Source organism: Coturnix japonica, chromosome 13, assembly GCF_054131305.1.
Source record: "Coturnix japonica strain WE chromosome 13, WE-NBRP24, whole genome shotgun sequence".
Classification (NCBI taxonomy): Eukaryota; Metazoa; Chordata; class Aves; order Galliformes; family Phasianidae; genus Coturnix; species Coturnix japonica.
In genome coordinates this window covers 19,783,006-19,803,996 of record NC_140675.1, presented here as the reverse complement: position 1 = coordinate 19,803,996, position 20,991 = coordinate 19,783,006, and the positions used below count along the sequence as shown (strand labels likewise).

At 52.7% G+C, this 20,991-nt stretch overlaps 1 protein-coding gene across 20 annotated transcripts in view; it reads right to left on the bottom strand.

Annotated features, from left to right (window-relative positions):
• CAPN15 (calpain 15) overlaps positions 1 to 20,991 on the bottom strand; it is a 40,082-nt gene that overhangs the window by 6,572 nt on the left and 12,519 nt on the right. For 12 of the 20 annotated variants that reach the window (XM_085514832.1, XM_085514829.1, XM_085514830.1 and 9 more), the window contains 5 exons: positions 20,490 to 20,809; positions 7,185 to 7,289; positions 3,520 to 5,017; positions 504 to 712; positions 131 to 314 (listed from right to left, as the gene is read on the bottom strand). In XM_085514832.1, coding sequence (XP_085370958.1) covers positions 131 to 314; positions 504 to 712; positions 3,520 to 5,017; positions 7,185 to 7,289; positions 20,490 to 20,665 — 2,172 coding nt within the window. In that variant the 5' untranslated portion in view covers positions 20,666 to 20,809. The remainder of the gene's footprint in view (positions 1 to 130; positions 315 to 503; positions 713 to 3,519; positions 5,018 to 7,184; positions 7,290 to 20,489; positions 20,810 to 20,991) is intronic. The other 8 variants (XM_015877336.3, XM_085514843.1, XM_085514844.1 and 5 more) reach the window with 2 other exon arrangements.

Here is a 20,991-nt window from a genome sequence, read left to right as displayed (position 1 = left end):
ATCAGCCCTCCCAGTGCAGCTCTCAGCAGGTGCCCCATGTGAACTACAGCACAGACAACCAGGGACAAGCTCCTTTCCCCAGAATGCTGCCCACCCCTCCCAGCCCCTTGTGGGCACCGGAGCTGCTGACCTGTGAGAAGAGGAGGTACCCGCACTCGTCGCAGGGCAGCATGTCGTCCACCAGCACTGTGGTCCATGTGCCATCCTTGCAGAGCCGCACCTGGTAGGCGCCCTCGGGGCACAGCGTCCGTGTGATCATCACCCTCTCCACCAGCTCTGGTCGCTCAGCCAGCACGGCCAGGGCGCTCAGGAACCTGCAGGGGATGGGGATGCACTCAGTGGGGTTGGGTGAGCAGCACAGGGCAATGCCCAGTAAATGGGAGTGCTTGGGAAGGGGTGAAGCAGACAGGCCCCATAGAAGTGGGCTTGGGTAAGGCTGAGGGGTCTGAACCCAACCTGGGTGATGGGGGAAGGAGCAGCAGGGGTCACCCAGCTCAACTTACCAGCAGTTTCCCAGCAGTCCCTGAAGGATATCTGAGGGTCTGGGTGTCCGGAACACCGACCACTTCACTGATCGGTCTTTGAAGATGTTACAGTTGATTTCGTGGGGTCTCAACCACTGCTTCACCCTCTGCTGCACACTGTCACCTTCCGGGAACCCCACAGACTTGGGCCCAGGGGGGAAACTGTCATCTACAAAATTGACTTTGTTCTGCAAGAGCAAAAGGAAAGGACAGTGTGAGTGTGTGCGGCACACGCAGCTCCCGGGGCCTCCAGCTCGGAGGGCCACGAGCCTGTTCCCTCCTCAGGGCTCCCAGCTGTAGCCTACATCTGCCTTTCTCTGTTTTACAGGAACCTTCTGGGCAGGGAATGTCTCACACCTCACACCGGTGCTAAAAGTCAGACGGCGGGGAACCTTGGCTGCCTGTACAAGCAGTGAAGCAGGCGAGCAGCAGGCCTGCAGGGAGCATCTGGCAACCAAGACTCCCCAGCACGAGCCCCATGCTAAGCTGTCCTGGCTCTGCAGCCCCAGCCTCGAGCTGCAGATAATCACAGAATAAAAAGCATACAATAAAACAGGATGCACTGAAAGGCAGATGATCCTGTAGGTATCAGCTGCAGATGTAGGATGGAAGCCCAGAATTTCTCCGAGGGGAAGAGAATGGCTTTTCCAGACACTTTAACAGGGGGTGAAGTAAGAACCGGGATTTGTTACTGTTAATTAAATGAAATTAAAGTCTTTCTGCTTTAAATGAGCTTTTATACACAACAAGCTGGTGTTTGTCCTTCCTCTGCAGTTCTAGCTCACTGATGTGAACCCTTTCTACACAGTGCCTCAATTAGTGCTCCCGTTTTGCAGCTAATTGTCACCATTCAAACACCAGTACAGGCCAAGGAGGACACGTCCCCAGGATTCACATTCTCAAGGAGAGCATCTGATCCACATTCACAGTGCAGCTGGTCTTGCACATTTCAGAGCACACGCATCCCAACGCCACCAAGCCCTGTGCTGTGACAGACTGGGGAGCATTGGATGCATAGGACATTTGATGGACTCTTTGCCAGGCCCCTGTATGCTTGCCAGGGCAGCAGCGAGTCTGCTCCTAGATGGTGCCAGACAAGGAGCTCTGCTTGTTTGTCCTGCAAGGGGATAAGACTGTAAACAGAACAGTTCTGCAGGCAGAGGTGCCAGAGCAGGCACAGACAGCAGAGTCCTGGGTCATGTTTCTGGCTCTGCAGAACAGGCTGTACTGCTGACACGTGCCGTTATGCAGAAAGGGGAAGGACACTGAATCAGAGGAGAGGAAAAGCACGAGATGGGGAGGATGAGCAAGAGAGGGGACAGCACAGGGCAGGAAGCAGCAGCCCTGTGCAGAGGGGCAGAGGTCAGCCCATCTTGAACATGAAAAGATAAAGCTAAAAATGGGGATCAGGCACTGAGAAGTGCTGAGAAAGGCAACACTGGAATAGCTGAAGAGGCAGAAATCCATGCTGCAATGCGAGGTGCCCCTCATGGGCAGCGGGCAGAAGGTTTGGCCAGTTGATGCTTCCGTCCAGTGCTGACACACAGCAGCCAGGAGGAAGCTCTGAGGCTGCCTGACATCCCAGCTTGGCTAGGGGGAGCTGGTTGGGCTGCTGTGAGAAGTTACAGACACACAGGGAGAAGAGAGAGCAGGAGCCCAGGAGCAGCACCATCCCACCACTGTGGGAGCTCCATGAACCAGCCAGCCCACACTGATCCGCACTGCCGGGCTGGGGAGCTGGATGAGCTTAGCCCAGGCTCCTGCAGACAACTGTGCAGGATGAGGTGAGGAAGACTCCTTCCCCTGTTAGCAGATGACAGCTGCTAATTCAGCCTCGCCATCCCACCTAATTCAGGCCTGATTCTACTGGACATAGCAGGTGCTCCCTGCCTACAAAAGAGACAGTTCACTTGTAGAATCAAGGTCTCTTTGCTATAAAGATACCAAGGTGTATAAAGGAAAACAGAAACAACCCCAAAACAGAACCATTCTCAGTGGTTTCCTTCCCAGGTCAAACAACTCCATGATCACCAGTCTGTGCAGCACAGACACAGGCATGGAGGCACTCTTTGGCCCAAGCAGGAAGAACCTTGTCTCTGCGTCAGAATGGGACTGCAATTCCCTTTCCATCTGGTCCACAGAAGCTGGAGGCTCAACCCAGAAGGAGGGCAGAGAAAGAACAGCATTTGCAGGAGCATCTTATGCCACTCAAGGGAAAAACAGAGCCATGAGACTGCTGATTGAGACTGAGACCCAACAGATTAAGACCTGGCACAGTGCAAGGGAAGCACACACGCTTCTAGACCCTCACCTGGAGCCAGGACAAAGCTCAGCCTCTGCTGCCCTTCCCCAAATGTGGTGAAGTAGTTACAGCTGCATATTTACAAACATATTTGCAGGCTGAGAAGCCCCAGGACAGGCAAACAGTGCCACAAAGGCAGGATTTTGGAAGCCCTCAGAACCCCATGCTCACACACAGCTGCAGAGGTAACAGTGCCCTCTGCCCGCACTCCTGCCAGTGCAGCGTCCTGATTTCCTGCACCTGAACTGCAGCTGCTGCCCAGAAACACTGGGGCCACCAGCAAACCTGCATGCACTCCTTCCCAGCCTTCACTCCTGGGCGGACAAGAATTGGACTGATCACCTAGGAATGTTTCCTTTAGCAATGATCGTTCTCTCCGACTGATTTGAAGTACTGTTATGAGCCAGAGTTCATGCTCACGGTTCCTCACCTTTGGACAGAGAGTGAACCAGGAAGGTCCCTTGGAATGGCCCTTCACCCTAGAAATTACCTTGCACTGATTCAAAATACCACACGTTTCAGTGCTACTACCCAGCATGCATCCATTGCAGGTGTATGTTCCTGCAGCCCCAGGGCTCAAAGTCACAGAGGCAGCTTGCTTGTGCAAAGCCACATCCCAGACCCATGGGGCAGGAGTGATAAGGGCACTCTCCAAGCATGATCAGAAGCATGAGGAGCTCAGCTCACACTCACCTCCCTGCAGAAGGTCACAATGTTCTCCCACAGGGCCTTGGCTTCTCCTTCATCAGTCTGCCTCCTCTTTTCCACATGCATGCTCTCCCTCCTTTTGAGGGGCTTGAGTCCCTTGCGCTGAGCCACGTACTGCTGCGGGGTATGGCAGGCCACGCAGTGCTTGGCTTTCAGCTCATTGAGCAGGGTGCACGCAGGACAAGCCCACTGGCCCGGCCGGTCCTGAGTGCCAGGCAGCTGGGATGGGAAGAGGCGGGCGACCTTGCGGGCAGAGGGTGCCTTAGTGCCACAGGAAGAGCAGCTGCCCTTCTCGCCAGCCCCACACTCAGGGCAGCGGGGGGACGGCTCACCCTGTGGGCTGTGCTCCTGGAAGCCGTGAAGCTTGGAGGAACCGCAGACTTTGCATTTCTGGGCGGCGGTTGGGTTCTTGAGTGTGCACTTAGAACAGGACCAGGTGGTGAAGTCAGGGCTGGAGGGGCTACAGGGGGTGAATCTCACCGAGTCCCCCACCAAATTGATGGTGTCGCTGCCTTTCTGGGTGCTGCAGGCCTCGCATTTACTGGCCACGGCAGAGTTGAGCAGGGAGCAGGTGCTGCACTTCCAGTGGGACGGGCTGACGTCCATCTCCTCCTCCAACACGCTCAGCCGCTTGTTGGACAGCAGTTCCTGGAGGCGAGCAGCCGGTGCAGACCTGGCCTGGCCCTGTGGGGAGCCCTTCTGCCCCGCAGTGCCCTGAGCCCCAGGCTGCGGTGCTTCGGGGCCCGGCATCTGCAGCTGGGGGGGGACCTCGCGCCGGCTGCGGGGCACTGGGTTGTTCTGCAGCCCAGGGGAGAAGGGGCTGAAGGCCGGCATCTTCTGTGCCTCTTGTTCCATCGCCACCGGGCCCTGAGTGGCCACAGCGTCACCATCAGCGATCTCTGTGGGGACTAAAGACTGTGGGGTGGAGGGGGGCATGTGGAAGCCAGCAGGAGTGATGACCTCAGGGACGACCAGCGCCTCAGGTGGGATTTTGGGCAAGGAGAGTTTGCGTGGCCCGCCGCAGGCAGAGCAGGAGTTGGCCACTGGAGTGTTGTGCAGCGTGCAGCGCTGGCAAGCCCAGCCGCTCTCCAGCTCTGCTTCATCAGGACTCTTCCCCTCTGAATCCTCACTGCTGCTTTCCACCTTGGCAGCCTCCTCCTTGGCTGTGCCCTTGGGCTCCACCAGCACTGCAGGCTTGGGCAGGATGCCATTGATGACAGGCAGGGGAGAGCCGCTGGGCCCTGGCTCTGGAGTGAAGCCGCACAACTCACAGGTTTCTTTGCCCAAAAAGTTCTTGAAGGTGCAGCGGGCACAGGCCCACTTCTGCTCCTCCACGCTGAGCCGCAGGATGTGGTTGAGGTCCGGCTTCTGACGTGGGGCTTCACATATGGAGCACTGCCGTTGGCCCACGGGGTTCAGGAAGGTGCAGCGGGTGCAGGACCACTCGTGCACGGCAGCCATGGAGCTGGGAGAGTGGGAGTGGCTGGAAGAGAGCAAAGATAAAGTGAGCAAAGGGCCAGCAGGTACACAAGGGTGCCAGGCTGGCACCGGGAGGACCCTGCTTCCAGGAAGGAAACAAGCAGCAATCCAGTCATTGCTCTCCAGGAACTCATTTCTCTGGCACTGACAACATAATTCTGCAAGTGCACAGCAGTGTGCCAGCTTCCACTCAAAACACCTTAGGAAGGGCACAGAAAGCAGTCCATAACCCCAGTGAGCCCTCTGCTGCACGAGGGAGGAGAGCAGGAGTGCAGGGCACCTGACCAGCATGGGCATTCACACCTGAGAACTGCTCATGCCTCCCTTGGGCAACACCTAGCCTGCTTTTCTGCTCCCAGAGTCAGATCATTCCTCTTTCAGAGCCACTCCAGTCCACCTCTGTTGCATTTTCAGCTCTCCTCTTCTCCAGGCTCACTTCAGTTATCTGTGCTGAGGGGAACCAAGATCTCCTCTGCTGGAATCAGTTCCAGGGGCTCAGCAGTTCCCAGCTCCCCCCAGTTCAAGAAGCAGCAGGTCTTTGTGTCCAGTAAGCTCCAAGGGGCACCATGCCCCAGCCACAGCCCTTCTTACCTGGGAAGTGGAGAGGCCCCAGACCCTGGCAGCCCTTGGTTTTAGCCTCCAGACCTGCAGGAAAAAGCCTGACACCTGAGCGTAGGAACAAATCCAACACACACTAAAGGCAACAGCAGCCCCCGGGCTTACAGAGAGCAGCTCTTCTCACTGTGGCTCTCCTGGTGCTTTCAGGAAGGTGATGCCCCGATTGCACACGTGCTAATGAGAAACTGGAAGAACAGCAGCACTTCAAATGCCCTTTGTCCCCTGCTCTGGGTCACTTCCTGAAGCATCCAACCATGCTGGGCTGAAACAGTTTCCTGCTTCCTCCTCCTTTGTATAAAGGCCAAATAGTTCTCCTGCAGGTAAATACGAAGCACCAGAGCCCAGAGCCCTCCCTCTGTGCACTCCAAACCAGGTAATGCAGAGCCTCCGAGCCCACCCTGCACCTTCAGCTCTTCCTGGGAACACTGACTTCAGGCTGCCCCAGAGCAAGGAGCCAGCAGCTTGCATCAGAGGGCTCACCACCCACACAGCACAGACTGTAACAAAGAAGGGAGAGAAAACATGTTGTACCATAGAGGACAGGTAGAGAATGCTCTGAGATGCCCGTGCAGTCCACAGAGGGAGCACGGTGCTGGCTGCCCTTCAGCATCCCAACAGCAGCACCTGCACAAACAGCTTCCCACGGCAGTCGAGCTGATTGCATTGCAGCAGCAAGGCCTTGAGGGGACAGAGCACACAGCAAAAGCCACCCTCCACGGCTGGGTACAGGGGCTGCTCTCCCAGGAGCACCCCAGCAGCATCCAACCACATCTCGCTGCTAGTAGCAGAACAGCTCTCCCTCACAAGGAGATCAGATGCAACCTTCAAATCCCTTCTTTAATCAAACGTTTCTCTAAATAGAGCCAGAACCCAAAAAAATCCATTTTATTTCAAGAGAGAGCTTGAAAATTCATTTGGGTTCATATACCGTGCCTTCACAGTTTGAACTTTACAAGGCATTTATTTGTTGGAGTTCTTTCAAGAATCTTTCCCAGCTAAAAGAAATATAAACATTGATTTTTCTGCCTGAAGTTCTACAGCCACGAGCACAGTCTCTCCCTGTCTGCCCACAAATGTCTGAAAGGGAAACCAGTCTTCAAACAGAGAAAGGGAAGGAGCTGTGCGACCAGCTCCAGCAGAGGCAGGGAAGCAAAAGGGGCCATGAAGGGCACCGTGATCCTGTCACATCCATTTGTCTTACTGGATAAGGCTCATCAAACCACAGACATCAGCAAAAGGCAAGCAAAGGCTGCCAGCAACCTGCGCCATCCACATCCATCCTGTAGCATCCTGTGCTGAAGGAGCATGGGCTCAAAACCCGACCCCTAACCGCACATGCCGCGCTGCTTACCGCAGGTTGGGACCCTTCAGCCACTTCACAACCTTGTTCCCTGCCTGGAGCACCATGATAAACACGGGGTCCCAAGGTGACAGCAGGTGCAGAACTGAACAGGCAATGCTGGGTACTGGCCCTTGGCCTATCCTCATGTAGCAGACCTCATACCTATGCTCAGAGTGCCTGGCAGCAGCCACAGCCCCCTGGTTCTGTTTACCTTGCGTAAAGTTGCTGGGTGAAGGAGGAACCTTCAACAGCTTGCCCAGGGTCTCTGCTTCTCCCTGTAAAGTCTGGCTGGCTCATTTCCTGGCAGGCAACAAGCCTGTGTGAGAAAATACAGTTGTCTCCGCCATCTCTTCCCCAAACCCATCTGCTGTATGATAACACACATGCTCTCCAACCCCAGAAGATGCAACTGAGATAAACATTGCCTGCCACCTCCTTGAGTGCCCTGCAGGAGAGGGGTTCTCCTCACAAAACCCACTCTGCAGTGACCTGCAAAGTCACCCACCCACAGGAGGGCTCCTTCCTGGAAGGAGGCACTTTGCAGGGAGCACGATGATGCAAGCAAAGGGTGCCCAGCTCCTCAGCACCCTGTGAGGTGGCACATTAGCTGGCAGGAGGCATCACCACCTTAGCAGCACCGCACCCACCTTAGCAGCCTAAATGTAATACCTTGGATACAAAAAAGCCTGTATAAAATTCTCAACCAAGTATGGCACTCTCAGTGCACTGTGATCAGGTCCCAGGCAACCCTTACTGTCTGCCATTCATTGGAGATCTATGAGTGCCACAAAGCCCAAAGCCAAGATGACAGCCTCTAGAGAGAGAAGCTCAGGCAGGTTATGCAGTTGTTTCCCTCTGGACACTGGTTTTGGGAGGACAGAGGTGGCAGAGATTGGCTGTCACTAGGAGGGAAGGGAGAGTTACTGCAGAGATATTGCTGGTCCTTTGCTTCCCTCTAAGGAGCAGGAATTCTCCTCTAACTAAAGCAGGGCAGAAGAAAGCAAAAGGATTCATAAGGCACTTCCAAACCCACCTCAGGACAGTGATGACTTCCTCTGGCTCAGCTTGCTTGTCTTGCCAGAGCCCTGGAATCCACACAGCCACCAAACAAGCCAGAGGTCTCAGTTACCTCTAGGTGTCATCTGAGACAAAAGGCACTGCCCGAGGCCTCCCCAGAGCAGGACAAGACAGGAAGGAACAGGGCAGGATGCAAGTCTGGGAAGTGCCCCAAACCTGCAGTTGTGTCTTTCCTGCAGGCAGGGAGCTGGTGCTGTGCCAGCCCCAAGCACCGTGCATCTCCAAGGGCAAGAGATGGCAGCCAGTCCTGGCCAGAAGCTCAGACTGCCACTGTGAATGACTCGAGGTGACCCGAGCACTGGAGTGAGATATCCAGCACTCTGCTGCACAGCCCCCAGCAGTGAGCAGGGCTGCACGAGCCTGTGTCAGCACCAAGATCAGGCTGCTTCTCTAAATAAAACTCCTCTAGAGAACCTACCGCCTTACAACTCACTGCTTCAGTTCTCTCCAGCAATAGATAAACAAATAAATAAAAATCAATTGTTCTCGTCAGCAACACACAAGCCCCGAATTCTCTGATACAGAATGTATTGTAGCAAAACCCTCCTGTTTGATAAATACAAGAAAGGGCATTAGATCTTTGTGGTGGAAAAAGGAAGAATCACACAAAACAAACAAACAGAATCCTGCCTCAATTATCTGTGAGCTGTAAACCACTTCTCCCATGCAGCTGTTTTCTGTTTAACTCCTTCCAGCAGCACCGACCCAAAGGAGCAGCCTCACACACGGACCTACCACACCTCCAGCAGCAACTGCAGCAGAAGACAGCCATGGCTGTGCAAGGACGGCTGCAGGAGGTCAGGAAACAGGCAGCATCAGTCTGGCAGTCGAGCAGTTGGAAGGGCACGTAGGTGGCACTGCTGGCTCCTGCCTACACACCGTGCAGCACAGGCAGGGAGAGACCGGTGGCTGAGCTGCCTTCCTCCTGCAGAGCCAGGCAGGGCTGGGCTGGATCAAGGGGAAGGTTCTGGCAGATGTACTGGCAGAGCAACATAGAAAAGCTACGAGCGGGGACTTTCCAATATCTACAGATTTTTACAGGAGCATCAATAGAGAAAAAACAGCCTCTGATTCACACTTGTAAGCCCCCAAGGCTACAGAAGTGTCACCAGCTCTGTGCCAGCATCATACAAACAGTGCAGGTTGCATAAGCATTTCCAAATCCTGCCTCTCTCACTCCTCTAAAGTGAGCCAAGTAAATAAAACTGGCTGAAACTCCATTGACCTTCACCCAAGCTCAGAGAAGCGCAGCCAAAATGAAAGCACAAGAAGGGACCTGTCCCTCTGTGCTCATCTCCCACTTTCCCCCAGCACAGTTCCTCAGCTGCGGAATGGAAAATCACAAAGAAAATGGCCCCTGAGCTCACCCATGTTTTCTCAGAGGTTCATAGCAGAGCAACAAAATCAGGATCCACACCTGGTGGATCCTTTAGGACAAGACTGAAGCTGGGGCCTGGTCTGAGCTCCCAGCTTTCCCTGGACAGAGCAATTATATTTACACAGAAAACAGTAACCACCAATGCTAATAATCTGCAATAAAGCAAGACAGATCTGTTCTACTTGGTGAAGTAATGGAGGCAGGGAAGGATCATTTATCCAAGTAGAAGGAAGAAAAAAAATCTGCAGCAAAAGACCTTGCAAGAGTGAGCACCTGAAGGCGAACAGGGCCATTGAAAGACCCATGAGCAGCACACAACGCTCCCTATGAAGGGCCAAGAGGCTCAGGAAGACACTACAGGTTTTCCAAGCTGATGACACACTCCAGTTCCTGTTTTCTTGGTCCCGTTGCAGCACATCTCGTGTGTCTTCTTGCACAGCTTCTATTCAGCTTCTACACCAGACACAGCTCACAAAGCGCTCAGCCAGCTCACGTGTGATTCACTGGCCCAGGAGAAAAGAGGCTGTGAGTTTTAATAGGAAGGTTCCTGGGGGGGAATTGAACTCTACTCAATGAGAAGTGTGAGAAAAAATACCGGCTCCAGCTAAATGGAGTTTGTTCAACAGTACATGTTTGAGGCAGCCAACAAACCACAGAACCTGCTCTCAAACTGCAACTTTCCCAGCAATTTACTTTGCAGTCAATTCCCAGAGAATCGGGTTTGCATGTCTTAACAAAGATGTTACTGGGGAGAGCACGGGGAAGAAGAAATGATTTCCAAGGCAACACTGTAAGTACGACTGCTTGCAAAGGATGCAAGAGGAACAGAGAACGTGCTCCTCTACCTTTTGCTGGCAGTGCAGCAGGCCCCAAGGAAGTGCCCGGAGCCAGGTGGGAAATGAGCAGAGGCAGAAGCACAGCAGAGACAGGAGCACCTCGAAACTCCTGTAAGCTGCACCAAAATCTGGCTCTGATGAAGGAAAGAAGTTGCAAAGATCTTCATCACTTGCAGAGTCCTCTTGACTGAAATCCCTGCCTGGGTTTGACCTGGGAAAAGGAGAAAAAGAGCAGAAACTTTGAAGGCATCAGCAGATCTGATGAAGTGGGTGCTGGAGTTCCAGGCCTGCGGCTGCTGCAAGGATCCAAAATAACACAGCTGGAAGGAGCACACTTCACACCTGCTTTCTTCTAAGGCTGCAGACATAGAGGCAGTGTTACCCTGAGCTGATGTGCTGCAGCCTTTCATCATTCTTCATGCAGAATCTTCAAAGCAGAATGTGAATCTGGAAGGTTTGCCTTGTGAGAAAAACAGGACGTGCATCGCTGGCCTTTAATATACCTTAATTGCTTCAGTGCCTAGAAATACTATTTTTGGGAAGGAAACCAGTTTGGCTAGGAGAGCATCATGCAGCTACACACCGATGAGACAACACCCCAGTTCCCAGCCTGCAATCAGCTGCATGGGGCACTGCTATTTGCTAGGGCAACACCTACCTTTTCCCCTAAAGTCTCCCTGAAAAGCCTTTGGCTCCAGACAGAACCTTCAGGGGCACTTACACGCACCCACTGCCAGACACTGGATAAATGTGCAAGGCAGCTTGGAGCAGCCTACTGCATTGGAGCTATGTTCCTCCACATCTCACTCTACGCTGGGGGTGTGTGAAGCAGGTCCAAGGGTAAATAGAGCTGCCTGGCCCTGCATGGAAAGCAGAGGCTTCAGAGAGGAGTAAATCCCACCAACCTCACAGCGGCCTCCAGACTTTCCCCTTCTGGATCACCTGCACCTTCTCCAGCTCTGTTGTTCTTGCCATGTTATTGCAGGGCAAGCAGATGAATGCAGCACTGCACAAAATCTGCATCAGTCATGTTTTGGGGAGCCTGCAGCCAGCAGACTCTGCTCTCCTTTCAGGCTCAGAGGAAGGAAGAACGGGGGGAGAAGCTGCCATGGGTGCTGCTCAGGCTCAGGTCAAACGAACCAGCATCTCCTCTGTGCAATTGGAGGAAGAAGCAATTTATTCTGACAAACAGTGAAAGCCTGCAGCAGGGTTGGCTCCTTCTGTCAAACCCAGTGTACCACAGTGAGGCTTACGTGCTGGAGCAGCGAGGGGAGGGTACTGGCAGTCAAATGATATATGCATCACTCACCCGGGGAGAGATCAGCAACTCACAAGAACCAGGCTGCAAAAAGACACCTGCCTACTTAGCCAGCATCCTGGAGGGTGGTAAGCACAGAGTGTGCTGGCTGCTGCACTTGGATACACACTGAGACAGCTCTCCCTATACCCCCACCTGGAGGGGTCACATCTCCACCCTTCATCTCAGAAGTGGTTGAACCTTCAGGCACAAGTGACTCAGAAATGAGACACATCACTGAGGGGCATTCAGCAACAAGTCGGCCATGGATTGTCCACAGTGCAGGAGGCTGGGAAATAAAAGCCTTCAACTTGTGGAAGATCTTCAGCAAGAAGGATCTGGGATGCTAAATGTTCAGATTAACCAAAAGAATACAAGGCAGCAGCACAACTCCTCCTGAAGCAACATAACTCCAGCTCCCTTTGGTCTCCAGCAAATGCAGACACAACTGTGTCCTCCCTGCCTTGCAACACCTGCTTGGCTGACAAATTGCTTCTTCCTTATCAAGCATCTAGGGAGGTTCTGAGCAGGACTGGGAATGATCTTGCCACTCCAAGCTAAGAAATACCACCACGGCCTGAAACAGCTAAGAAACAGCACCTCTGTGTAAGTAACTGTGCAGCTCTGCACCTGCTTTGGAGCCCTGGATTCTCCTCCTGCAGAGGTCTGTGATCCAGACAGTGAACAAGGCACTGAGAGACCAAGGACTGTGCTCAACCACGAAGCCTACAACAAGTCCAGAAACCAAATATGAATTTCTCAAGTCCCTGAAATGATTATTCACCATCCCCTAAATTACTTGTTAATTTAATGATTTCCAAACCTTTGGATCAAGCCAGTCCTGTCTGCAAACAGCAACAACCACAGAAATCAAGCAGAGCAAGAAAAGAGAACTGTTCTCAGCCCAGAAGTCACAGGGCTCAACAATCAAACTGTGTAAAGACATAAAGGCATGTGCTGCACCACTGCTCAACATTCAGCCTGTGCCTAATCTAAGCCAGGACTGCTGGGACAGCCACTTTAGGCAGCACAGCCCTCCCATGCTCTCCCCAGCCCCTCTGGGATCATACATTTACCTGTATCCCAGAATTAAAAGCAGCTGGAGTCACATCTGAGCACTGCTAACAGGAAGATGAAATACTGAATCAGACACTCCTCTTTTTCTACTGACACTATCTTTATGGGCTCTTCTTCCCACTACTACATACACAGCTCCTTTAATTGTCAATTTTCTACAGGTGGTGAAGTTCCAGATGCTCCTGGGAGGCTTTTCCAACTTTATTTATTTTATTTAAATAACAGGGGCATATGGTTTATTACAGCTATTAAAGGGTTTGTGGGTATATGTGGAAAGAATATGAAGAGCACAAAATAAGCATCCAAACCTGGGACTCGGTGAGCTACCAGCACCTCTGAGTACCCCAACACCAGCACCTGGCCACAGGTGAGAAGAGGCAAGGAAAGGAGCAAGAAGCTGAACTCATGAAGCTGCTCTCTGAGGAGCTGGGACAGCTTCAGCAAAGTGGGTGGACTCCTGAGACCAAAAGACACGCAATTCCTCCCATTTAGCCACCTGCATTTGAGGTATACCTGAACAATCGCTCCAAAAGCAATACCTATGGAGGAAAGAAATCAGGATGACGAGGAAGCTCTGCTTGCTGTTTTCATTTCCCTAACCACCTTTAAGCCAATTCAGGAATTTCTTTTCAAGTGAGGGTTTGCAGTCTGCCTCAGAGGAGCCTGCGCTCCCTGAACAGAGCAGGGCAAGGACGAGGCAACCATCTGGAGTCAGAGCCCTGCAGTCCCCAGACACTGCAGACACTGCAGACACTGCTTTTCTCGGCACAAATCCCAGCTCTTCCAAACTCCCGGATCTCAGGGCTTTGCACTGCAGTTCTGCAGTTTTTGCCTTTCCCTTTTGCATCTTTGTTTCTTCATCAGTACCAAAAAAAACCCTACTGACCTCAAGCAGATCAATCCTTGCAGCTTCCAATAGGGTTATAAGAACACAAACTGGAAAATGCCTTTGAAGCCTCACAAACAACAATGATGAGGCTAAGATGAAGGTACCCATAATGCTGGGCCTTAACACTGTGCACAGCCTGTAGATGATAAAGGCATTCTGCATCAGAAGAGCACCTGCATGGGCCAGGTCTGGAGGAAGAGGTAATTCATCCCCATTTTTTGGGATGAAGACCATCTACAATTATCTTTAAGAAAAGGGAACAATTTCAGATGTCACACAGCTGAACAACAGCAACATACACATTCATCCTATCATCCTCTCCCATGTTCAGTGCTATTTCACACCGCCTTCTGAAACACCGGGCCCCATAGGCTAAACAGACTGAGGGCCACAGCTGCGAAGAGCCAGGAAAAGCTGATGGGACTGTAAACCACACACACACCAGGGACCCATCCACAGCCCTTACTCCCTGTGCAACTTTTCTCCTGTGTGGGGAGATGGAAGAGATTTACCAGCGGACATCAACTCGGCTAAGATTTATCCTGCAATCTGTTAAAATAAAAAGGAAAGAGTGGGGGAACAGAAAGAGAGAATGAAGGAAGGGGAGGGAGGAGAACTGGAGCAAGAGCACAGCTCCAAAGCTGTCTGCTTCCATCACTCACATTTCCACAGAACAAATCACGCTGCATTCCCAGCTGCTGTGCTCCAGCCTTCACTGCTTGCCTTGCTAATACCTGGGCTCACTTCACAGAGGAGCACACGCACGGTACGGTTAACAGAAGTCCATCCATCTCCACAAGCAGCTGTAGCCAGGATTGACACAAATGTTAGAGAATGGCACAAGGGGTCAATCTTGAGAGGGCAGGAGGAGGAACACCCCTTAACTTCCACTTTCTCACTCCAGCACTGCTCAAACACAAACTCCACTGCAACCCACTAAGGTCAGAGAGGAGCTCCTGTACCTCCAGGAGACCGCCAGCTTTGCACACCCATCTGCAGGCAAACATCTCAGTTTTACCACCAGCAACTTCAAATGAATGGATCTGAATGCCCACGTGCAGCAGGCCTACAAAACTCACTTACTTCTCCTTCTCATGTGCCTGAACTTAGGAAGGAATGGCTATCAGCATCTGTTTGGCTTCTCATAGGAGTGCTGGGTGGGCTTTGGGATTGAAAAGGGCCTGGAGCAGAGCAGCACCACAGCCTGCTCACACCCCACACTCTGCAGCTACTGCCACCTCTGCTGAGCCAGCAACGTGTTCGAGACAAGCCCTGCTCCAGCAGTCAGATGGTAATTACCAGGGAAGTCACTACAATTCATTCTGCCCCCAGGAGGCCTCTGGACTCAGTAATTCAGACTGTGGTACTGTTTACTGCCTCGTAAAGATGAAGCATACTTAAGTGAGTGACTTGACAGTTGGAATCCAGAGGATGCTCCCAGCTGGAGCACGTGCAGTTAACCTTCAGGTGCCCAAAAACCACCAAGAAGTGCCAGATGTGGCCACAATGGAGCTGCTCCCCACAGCTCAGCGACCCGTCCCCACACTGGGACACAGTGCTTCCCACCATAAAGGGCAGCTCCTGCTCTTCCTTAACACTCCCAGAGCTCACCAAGCCACACACATTTCACATTTCAGAAGCAACAAGTGTTCCCACATTTGTCCCTCTCTGCAGGCAGTCAGAGCAGCTGTGGGATGAGGCAGAAGCCTGGGCTCCTTGGCAGGGAAAGGTGAAAAGGATCCATTTACTGCAGTTGGAGGCACAAGTGTGATGGAAGGTGCCAGCACAGCACAGGGCACACACCAGCTGTACCAGCACCTGGTGAATCAAGGAACCGGGGGAAAAAGCACCTATACACACATACAGAGTTTCACTTTTGGAAGGAACACGAGTTAAAATGAGGCTTTCAGGAAGATGAATGATCCTGCTTGTGACCACCTGCACCTCCTTCTCCCCCCACTCTGCCATTAGGGAATACTATGGAAGGACAGTGGGTACAGACCTGCCCTCTGCATCATGAGGCAGTAAGTGCCAGCAAGAGCCCGCATCCAGCACCTGCAGTGAGCTGCCATGCTCAAAATGCAGAAACCCAGTTCCCTGCACCTATGAGCTCCAGCAAGCAGTACCACCCCGCACTGTGTACCAGAAACAGGGCACGAGCCCAGGTGTTTGGAGATAAAGCTGAGCTATGCAGCTCTGTACAAGGGCAGGCAAGGTGCCTCTGGCTCCCAGCAAGCTGCCAGATTAGCAGCCCCAAAGCACCCCCAGCCCAAACTCTCCTCCCTATCCCAGGCACTGCCCTGAGCCTCCTGCTGCTCATCCCATCACCAGCCACAAGGGCTGCATTTACAGTTCAGTTCAAGTTTCCTCCTGGTTTTCTCATCTTATTGCAGCCTCATAAATACCATCCAGAAGGCAGGAGCAGTTCTTTCGGATCAGCTGTTCACACCACCCCTCTGTGGCCTCCAGCTCCTTCCCCTCACAGGATTTGGTGCTGATGCAGGCAAAGATGCTGAGGATGCAGAGCACTGCTGGCTGCAGTACTATTGCCCTGCTGCACCCAGGCAGGGTCAGAACAGAGCACAGAGAAGATCCCAGGACAGACTGCTGAGATGGAGAGATGCTGATAAGGCCAAATCCTCAGGCAAGCTGCAGAGCCCTGGGCAGGAGCAGACAGATGTGTCCCTTGTTTTGCAGCCCCGGTTTGCCAAACTGAAACATCATCAAACCACAGCTTATCTTTCCTCTCTGTGTCCTTTGAACAAACGTCCTTTTATTCGTGGCAGTCCCACACAGCAAGACAGTTTCACATGAGCAAACAAAGGCCTCACAGGGTTTGCTCAGCATGTGCTGCCTCGTCCCAGCACACACCAGCACCGGCCCCAAGCCCAGATTGGATCAGCATCACCTCGGTGCTGGCAGCCAGGGATGGAGGCAGGCTAAAAGGGACTGCAGCTTCACACATTCTCCTCCCCACTTCTGAATCACATTAGTCAGAGACCCAAGACCAGAGCGACTGGTGTCAATCTGGATCAAGTTATCAGTGGGGGAAATCCAGCAGCAACTGGTGCCTGCTATGTTCAGAAGGAAGGAATGAGCTACAAAACAAGCCTGGAAGACAGAGGGCAGCTGGCAGCACTGAACAGCACAGAGGGGCAGGGAGCTCCCTGGGAGCGGGCAGCAAGTAGGTCCTGCCCTCAGCCCCCACTATCAAGCCCAGAGCAGCAGGAACCTAACTTAAGGACATCTCCCTGCAGGACAGACACTGCATAACACCAGGTGGAAGGGTGTGCGGATCCTCCCTGGCTCTTTCAAGGGACTCTGCTCCACATACTGCATGTCCTTCACTAGCTCCCTCCTTACAGCACTCAGACAGGCTCCTGAACAACTGCTGTCACTGCAGCCATTCATCAGCTCCTGCAGGAGGACAGAGGCTTCTCCAGCAGCTCCAGGCTACACGCACGACACCTCTCCAGGGGCCAAGGGACTACACTTGGCCAGGCTTCTGCCTCTGCAGCAAGAGAAAAGTCAAAGGAGCAAGGCAGAAGTGCTGCTCTCGAAAACATCCTGCTTTGGCTCCTTTTACTCTTAAAAAATGAACAATAAATTCACTTCCTGCCAATCCACCTCCCAGCTCACCCCCAGTATATGCACACCTGGGAACAACCTGCTCCAAATACAACACCCTAGTGTTCTCCCAGCACGAGTGACTGTCCCCATTCACAGCAGGATTGCAGCTCCAGGATCCTTTCCTGAAAGGGAGGAAGAATACAGAACCACGGATCTGGCCATAGCCAAAGATGGATACCAACCTCCTGCATGCACAGCCACATCCTGAGAGCACTAAAGCAAATTTACTCAATTCCTGCACCAGGAGAAGGACCTGAGCCTACATCCCTGCACCTGGACAAGGACCTGAGCCTACCTTTGTGAACAAGAGGGCTCAGCTACCACAGTGTGTCCCAAAACCACATGAAGGTGCTGCTGCCCTTTCTTAATGGCATATTTAAGGGTCAGGCCTGCTTGAGTGTGACAGCAACATTCAGGCATGGTGTTCAGGAATCTCCTCTAATATCTTAGCACAAGCTTTGCCTCCCTGTCTCGTGTGGAAACAGAGATGAGGAAGGTGGCCTGGAGGCAAGGAGCAGCAGAAGGAGAGAAAGGGAAATTTGTCCTCACAGCACTGGGGACATTTGGGTTCATATTACAAAGTTTTACTACTCTGTGCCATCCTCTGATTTCTTTACAGTTCCAGAGCTATAAATAGCCTCAATTTAGACAATTAAGAGGCTTTGAGAGGAAACGGACTGCTGGAACAGCCAGCATGGAAAGCGGATGGGCAGGGATGGAATGATGTGCTGCCAGCTCCTCAGCACTGCACGCTTTGTGGGGCAAGGCACCATTCAGCTGCCACGTGCTTTGGTGAGAACTGGCAAACAGTTCCAAGCCCAACGCTCCCACCAAGCAGGTATCCACAACAACCCGCAGATAAGCCAGAATTCATCTGGAATATGCACACAGCTACCGTGGATTTATTGAAAAATAAAATCACAAGGCTACTGCTTCCATCACCAAGGTCCCTCTGCTGCCCCCATGTCCAGCTGTGCCCAGCAGACGGGGCTGGAGACCACCAGCATCAGCCCTTGAATCACCACAGCTTCCTCCCAGCTTCCAGCACACCTCCAACACCACGCAGCATTGATTTCTTCCCTCGATCCTATCATCACCATGACAGAAGCCTCTCCCCAAGAGCAGCCCACTCGTGAAGCACTCTCATCCCTGTATTCCTAACAAGGAAGATGTGCACACATCCCCGAGGCACACACCATAACAGGCCTGGCTCTGTGCTGGTCTTCAACATTAGGAGCTCTGAAGGTGGCTGCAGGCAGGGGCAGGAAACCAGCAGGAAAAGCAAAGTCTATCCCAGAACTCCTGGCCAGCCTCAGCCTGACTCCCCAGTACTCCACTTCCTTCCTGCACTGGAGGGCTCCAGGGATGCAAAGAGGTGGACCCAACTACTTGGACTGCTCCTATTTACTTTTTTTTTTTTTTAATGTTTAAGAAGAGTGTATTAATCTGTTTCTCTCTGGAAACCAAGCAGCTGCTGCTGCTTCACCCCGTTGCTGCACCAACCTCACCATGGGAACCACGGGGACTTTGATGCCTGGCAGCCCGGCTGATCTCAGCACGTCTTTTGAACCCGCTTCCATAATCACTGCCTAAAGCAAGTCCTTCCCACGCAGAGGCTGCTCGGTGAATCACGGCCAGCTATTTTCCTGTCTCCAGGAACCACGCAGCACTCAGTCGGGATGAGCTCTCTCCTTCAGCACGGGAAAAGCATAATTCTCACCAAACCGCTCCTAACAGGACACTGCCTTTATCTGCACAAAGAGCAGCAGTTCCTGTGCTTGCCCCAACATCCGCCCCGCTGCGGAGGCTGGCTGTGCAGGAAATGTACTTCTGCAAATGAGGATTTCACGTCATTTCTCCAGCTCCAGCAGCCTGCAGCCTCAGACTGGGGAGCAGCAGGCACAGCCATACACACCGGGCTGCACAAACATTGCCCTGCAGCAATGATTTGCACTGCCAGCTCCTGAATGGCAGTGCTGACCATGCACAGGAGTATCATCCAGGGAAGAGAGGAGAAAGCAGCAGCTTGGAGGGAGTCATCCTGCAGGAATGGCCCAATTCTGTTTGCAGGATCCCACCCGCAAGAGCTGCAGGTCCAAGCAGGACGGCCAGCCCTGCAGGTTGGGACACACAGCAGTGGTGGTGGGGAACTGCACAGAACAGCCTTTGGAGGCCTCTTAGGCATTGCCAGAACTCAAACACATGACTGAGAGCAAAGACAACAATCGACTGCTTCCATGCCATTATAAGCCCAACGAGGAAACCCAAGGCAGGGCCTACGAAGGAACAGAGCGTGACACTGCATGCCTTGGGGTCTCCCCGAATCATACACCAGACACTGGGAAGTGAACTTGCTGGGACCGGCAGCAGCAACAAAAACAAGGACTATACCACAAATAGGACGCGACCACCACAGCAAATGCCTCCAGTAGAAAGCCACAACAGCTCGGGGACACTCAGAAGCAAGCAGCTATTCCTAAAACACTAATGGCTCCAAACGGACTCAAGCAAGTACAGACACCCAACCAGGCTGGCATCTACAGAAAGCAGGCTTCAGGCAAAGGCTCAGATAGTGTTAGCATTAAACACGGCAGTCTCTGTAGTCAAGCCTCCAGGCTGGGGATTTTTAGCTGCTTTCAGCATACCTCTCAGCCTAACAGAGCCTGAATGCAGCACACAGCCCTCCAACAGGAGGAAATATCCCTCACTCTCAGGTGGCTGATGGGGAACGAGCACAGCTAAATGACTCAGAGGCACGTCTTGAGATGCTGATCTTATCAAGGAGGGACAGAAAGTGAGAGTAGGAAGCGCTGAGCTCTATTTCAGAGTCATTCTGATTTGGTGTGTTTTGTTTCCCGTGATCTGGTATTCAGAGCATTTCACTGCACTTTTATGAAAACAGCATCTCTTGCTCTTTTAAGTTCAAAGACCTTTGCTACTTCTCCCACTCAACCTGGAGTCATAATGCTGCATCTTTGACAGTTACAGTTAGTTGGGAGGTAAAAAGGGAGCCATGAGAAGGTGGTGACCTTGTTGAAGGAATGGAGATCCCATTCCCAGGCAGACACCTTCACCGCTGGGGTGAGTGAGGAAGAGGTGGGATGAGCCCTGCAGCTATTCTGCAGGAGATACTGGCAGCCTGATAAGTACAATGAGGCTTGGCACCACTCCTATCGGAGGAAATTCAGCCCTGAGTTTCACAAGGACAAGAACTGAGCCTCTGGATAAGAGCCGACACTCAGCAGGACGCAAAGCCACTCATCCCCACTGCGCTGCCCTGGGTTGAAGCTGAGAGGTAAGCAGGTAAGCAGGCTCCTTCCCCTTCTCCTTACCTTCGCAGCCGGTGGTGTAAATTCTGTTGCTGCCGCGTTATAAGGTCACTTTCCCAAACAGGACCACCATGACTACTCCTATACCAGCCCACAGCTGGGTGCCCTGGGTAGGGTGGGCTAGTGAAGCCATGGTCCGACTCCGTCTCTGCGGCCAGCGATGAGGCAGAGCTCCCCATGGTTCCCCCCCACCCAGGCCACGCAGAGCTTTATCCTAGGTTAGGTCCAAGCCAGTGGCGCAGGCAGTTCGGGTGGGATAGACGAGACGCTGCGGCATGAGCTGCTGTAAGGTTCCAGACTCACTGGAGAAAGGAAGGTCGGTTCTGATCAGGAGTTGAAAAAACAAAGAGAAAAGGAAAAATAAAAAGAAAAAAAAAAGAAAAAAAAAGGAAAAAGAGAGAAACGTAAGGTATGATTTCAGCAACACCCCTCCAGCCTTAGAAGCCTGTTAGTGCATGCTCTGACCAGGGCCGTGTCACTGAAGCCTGACTTTGCTGCCTGGAGA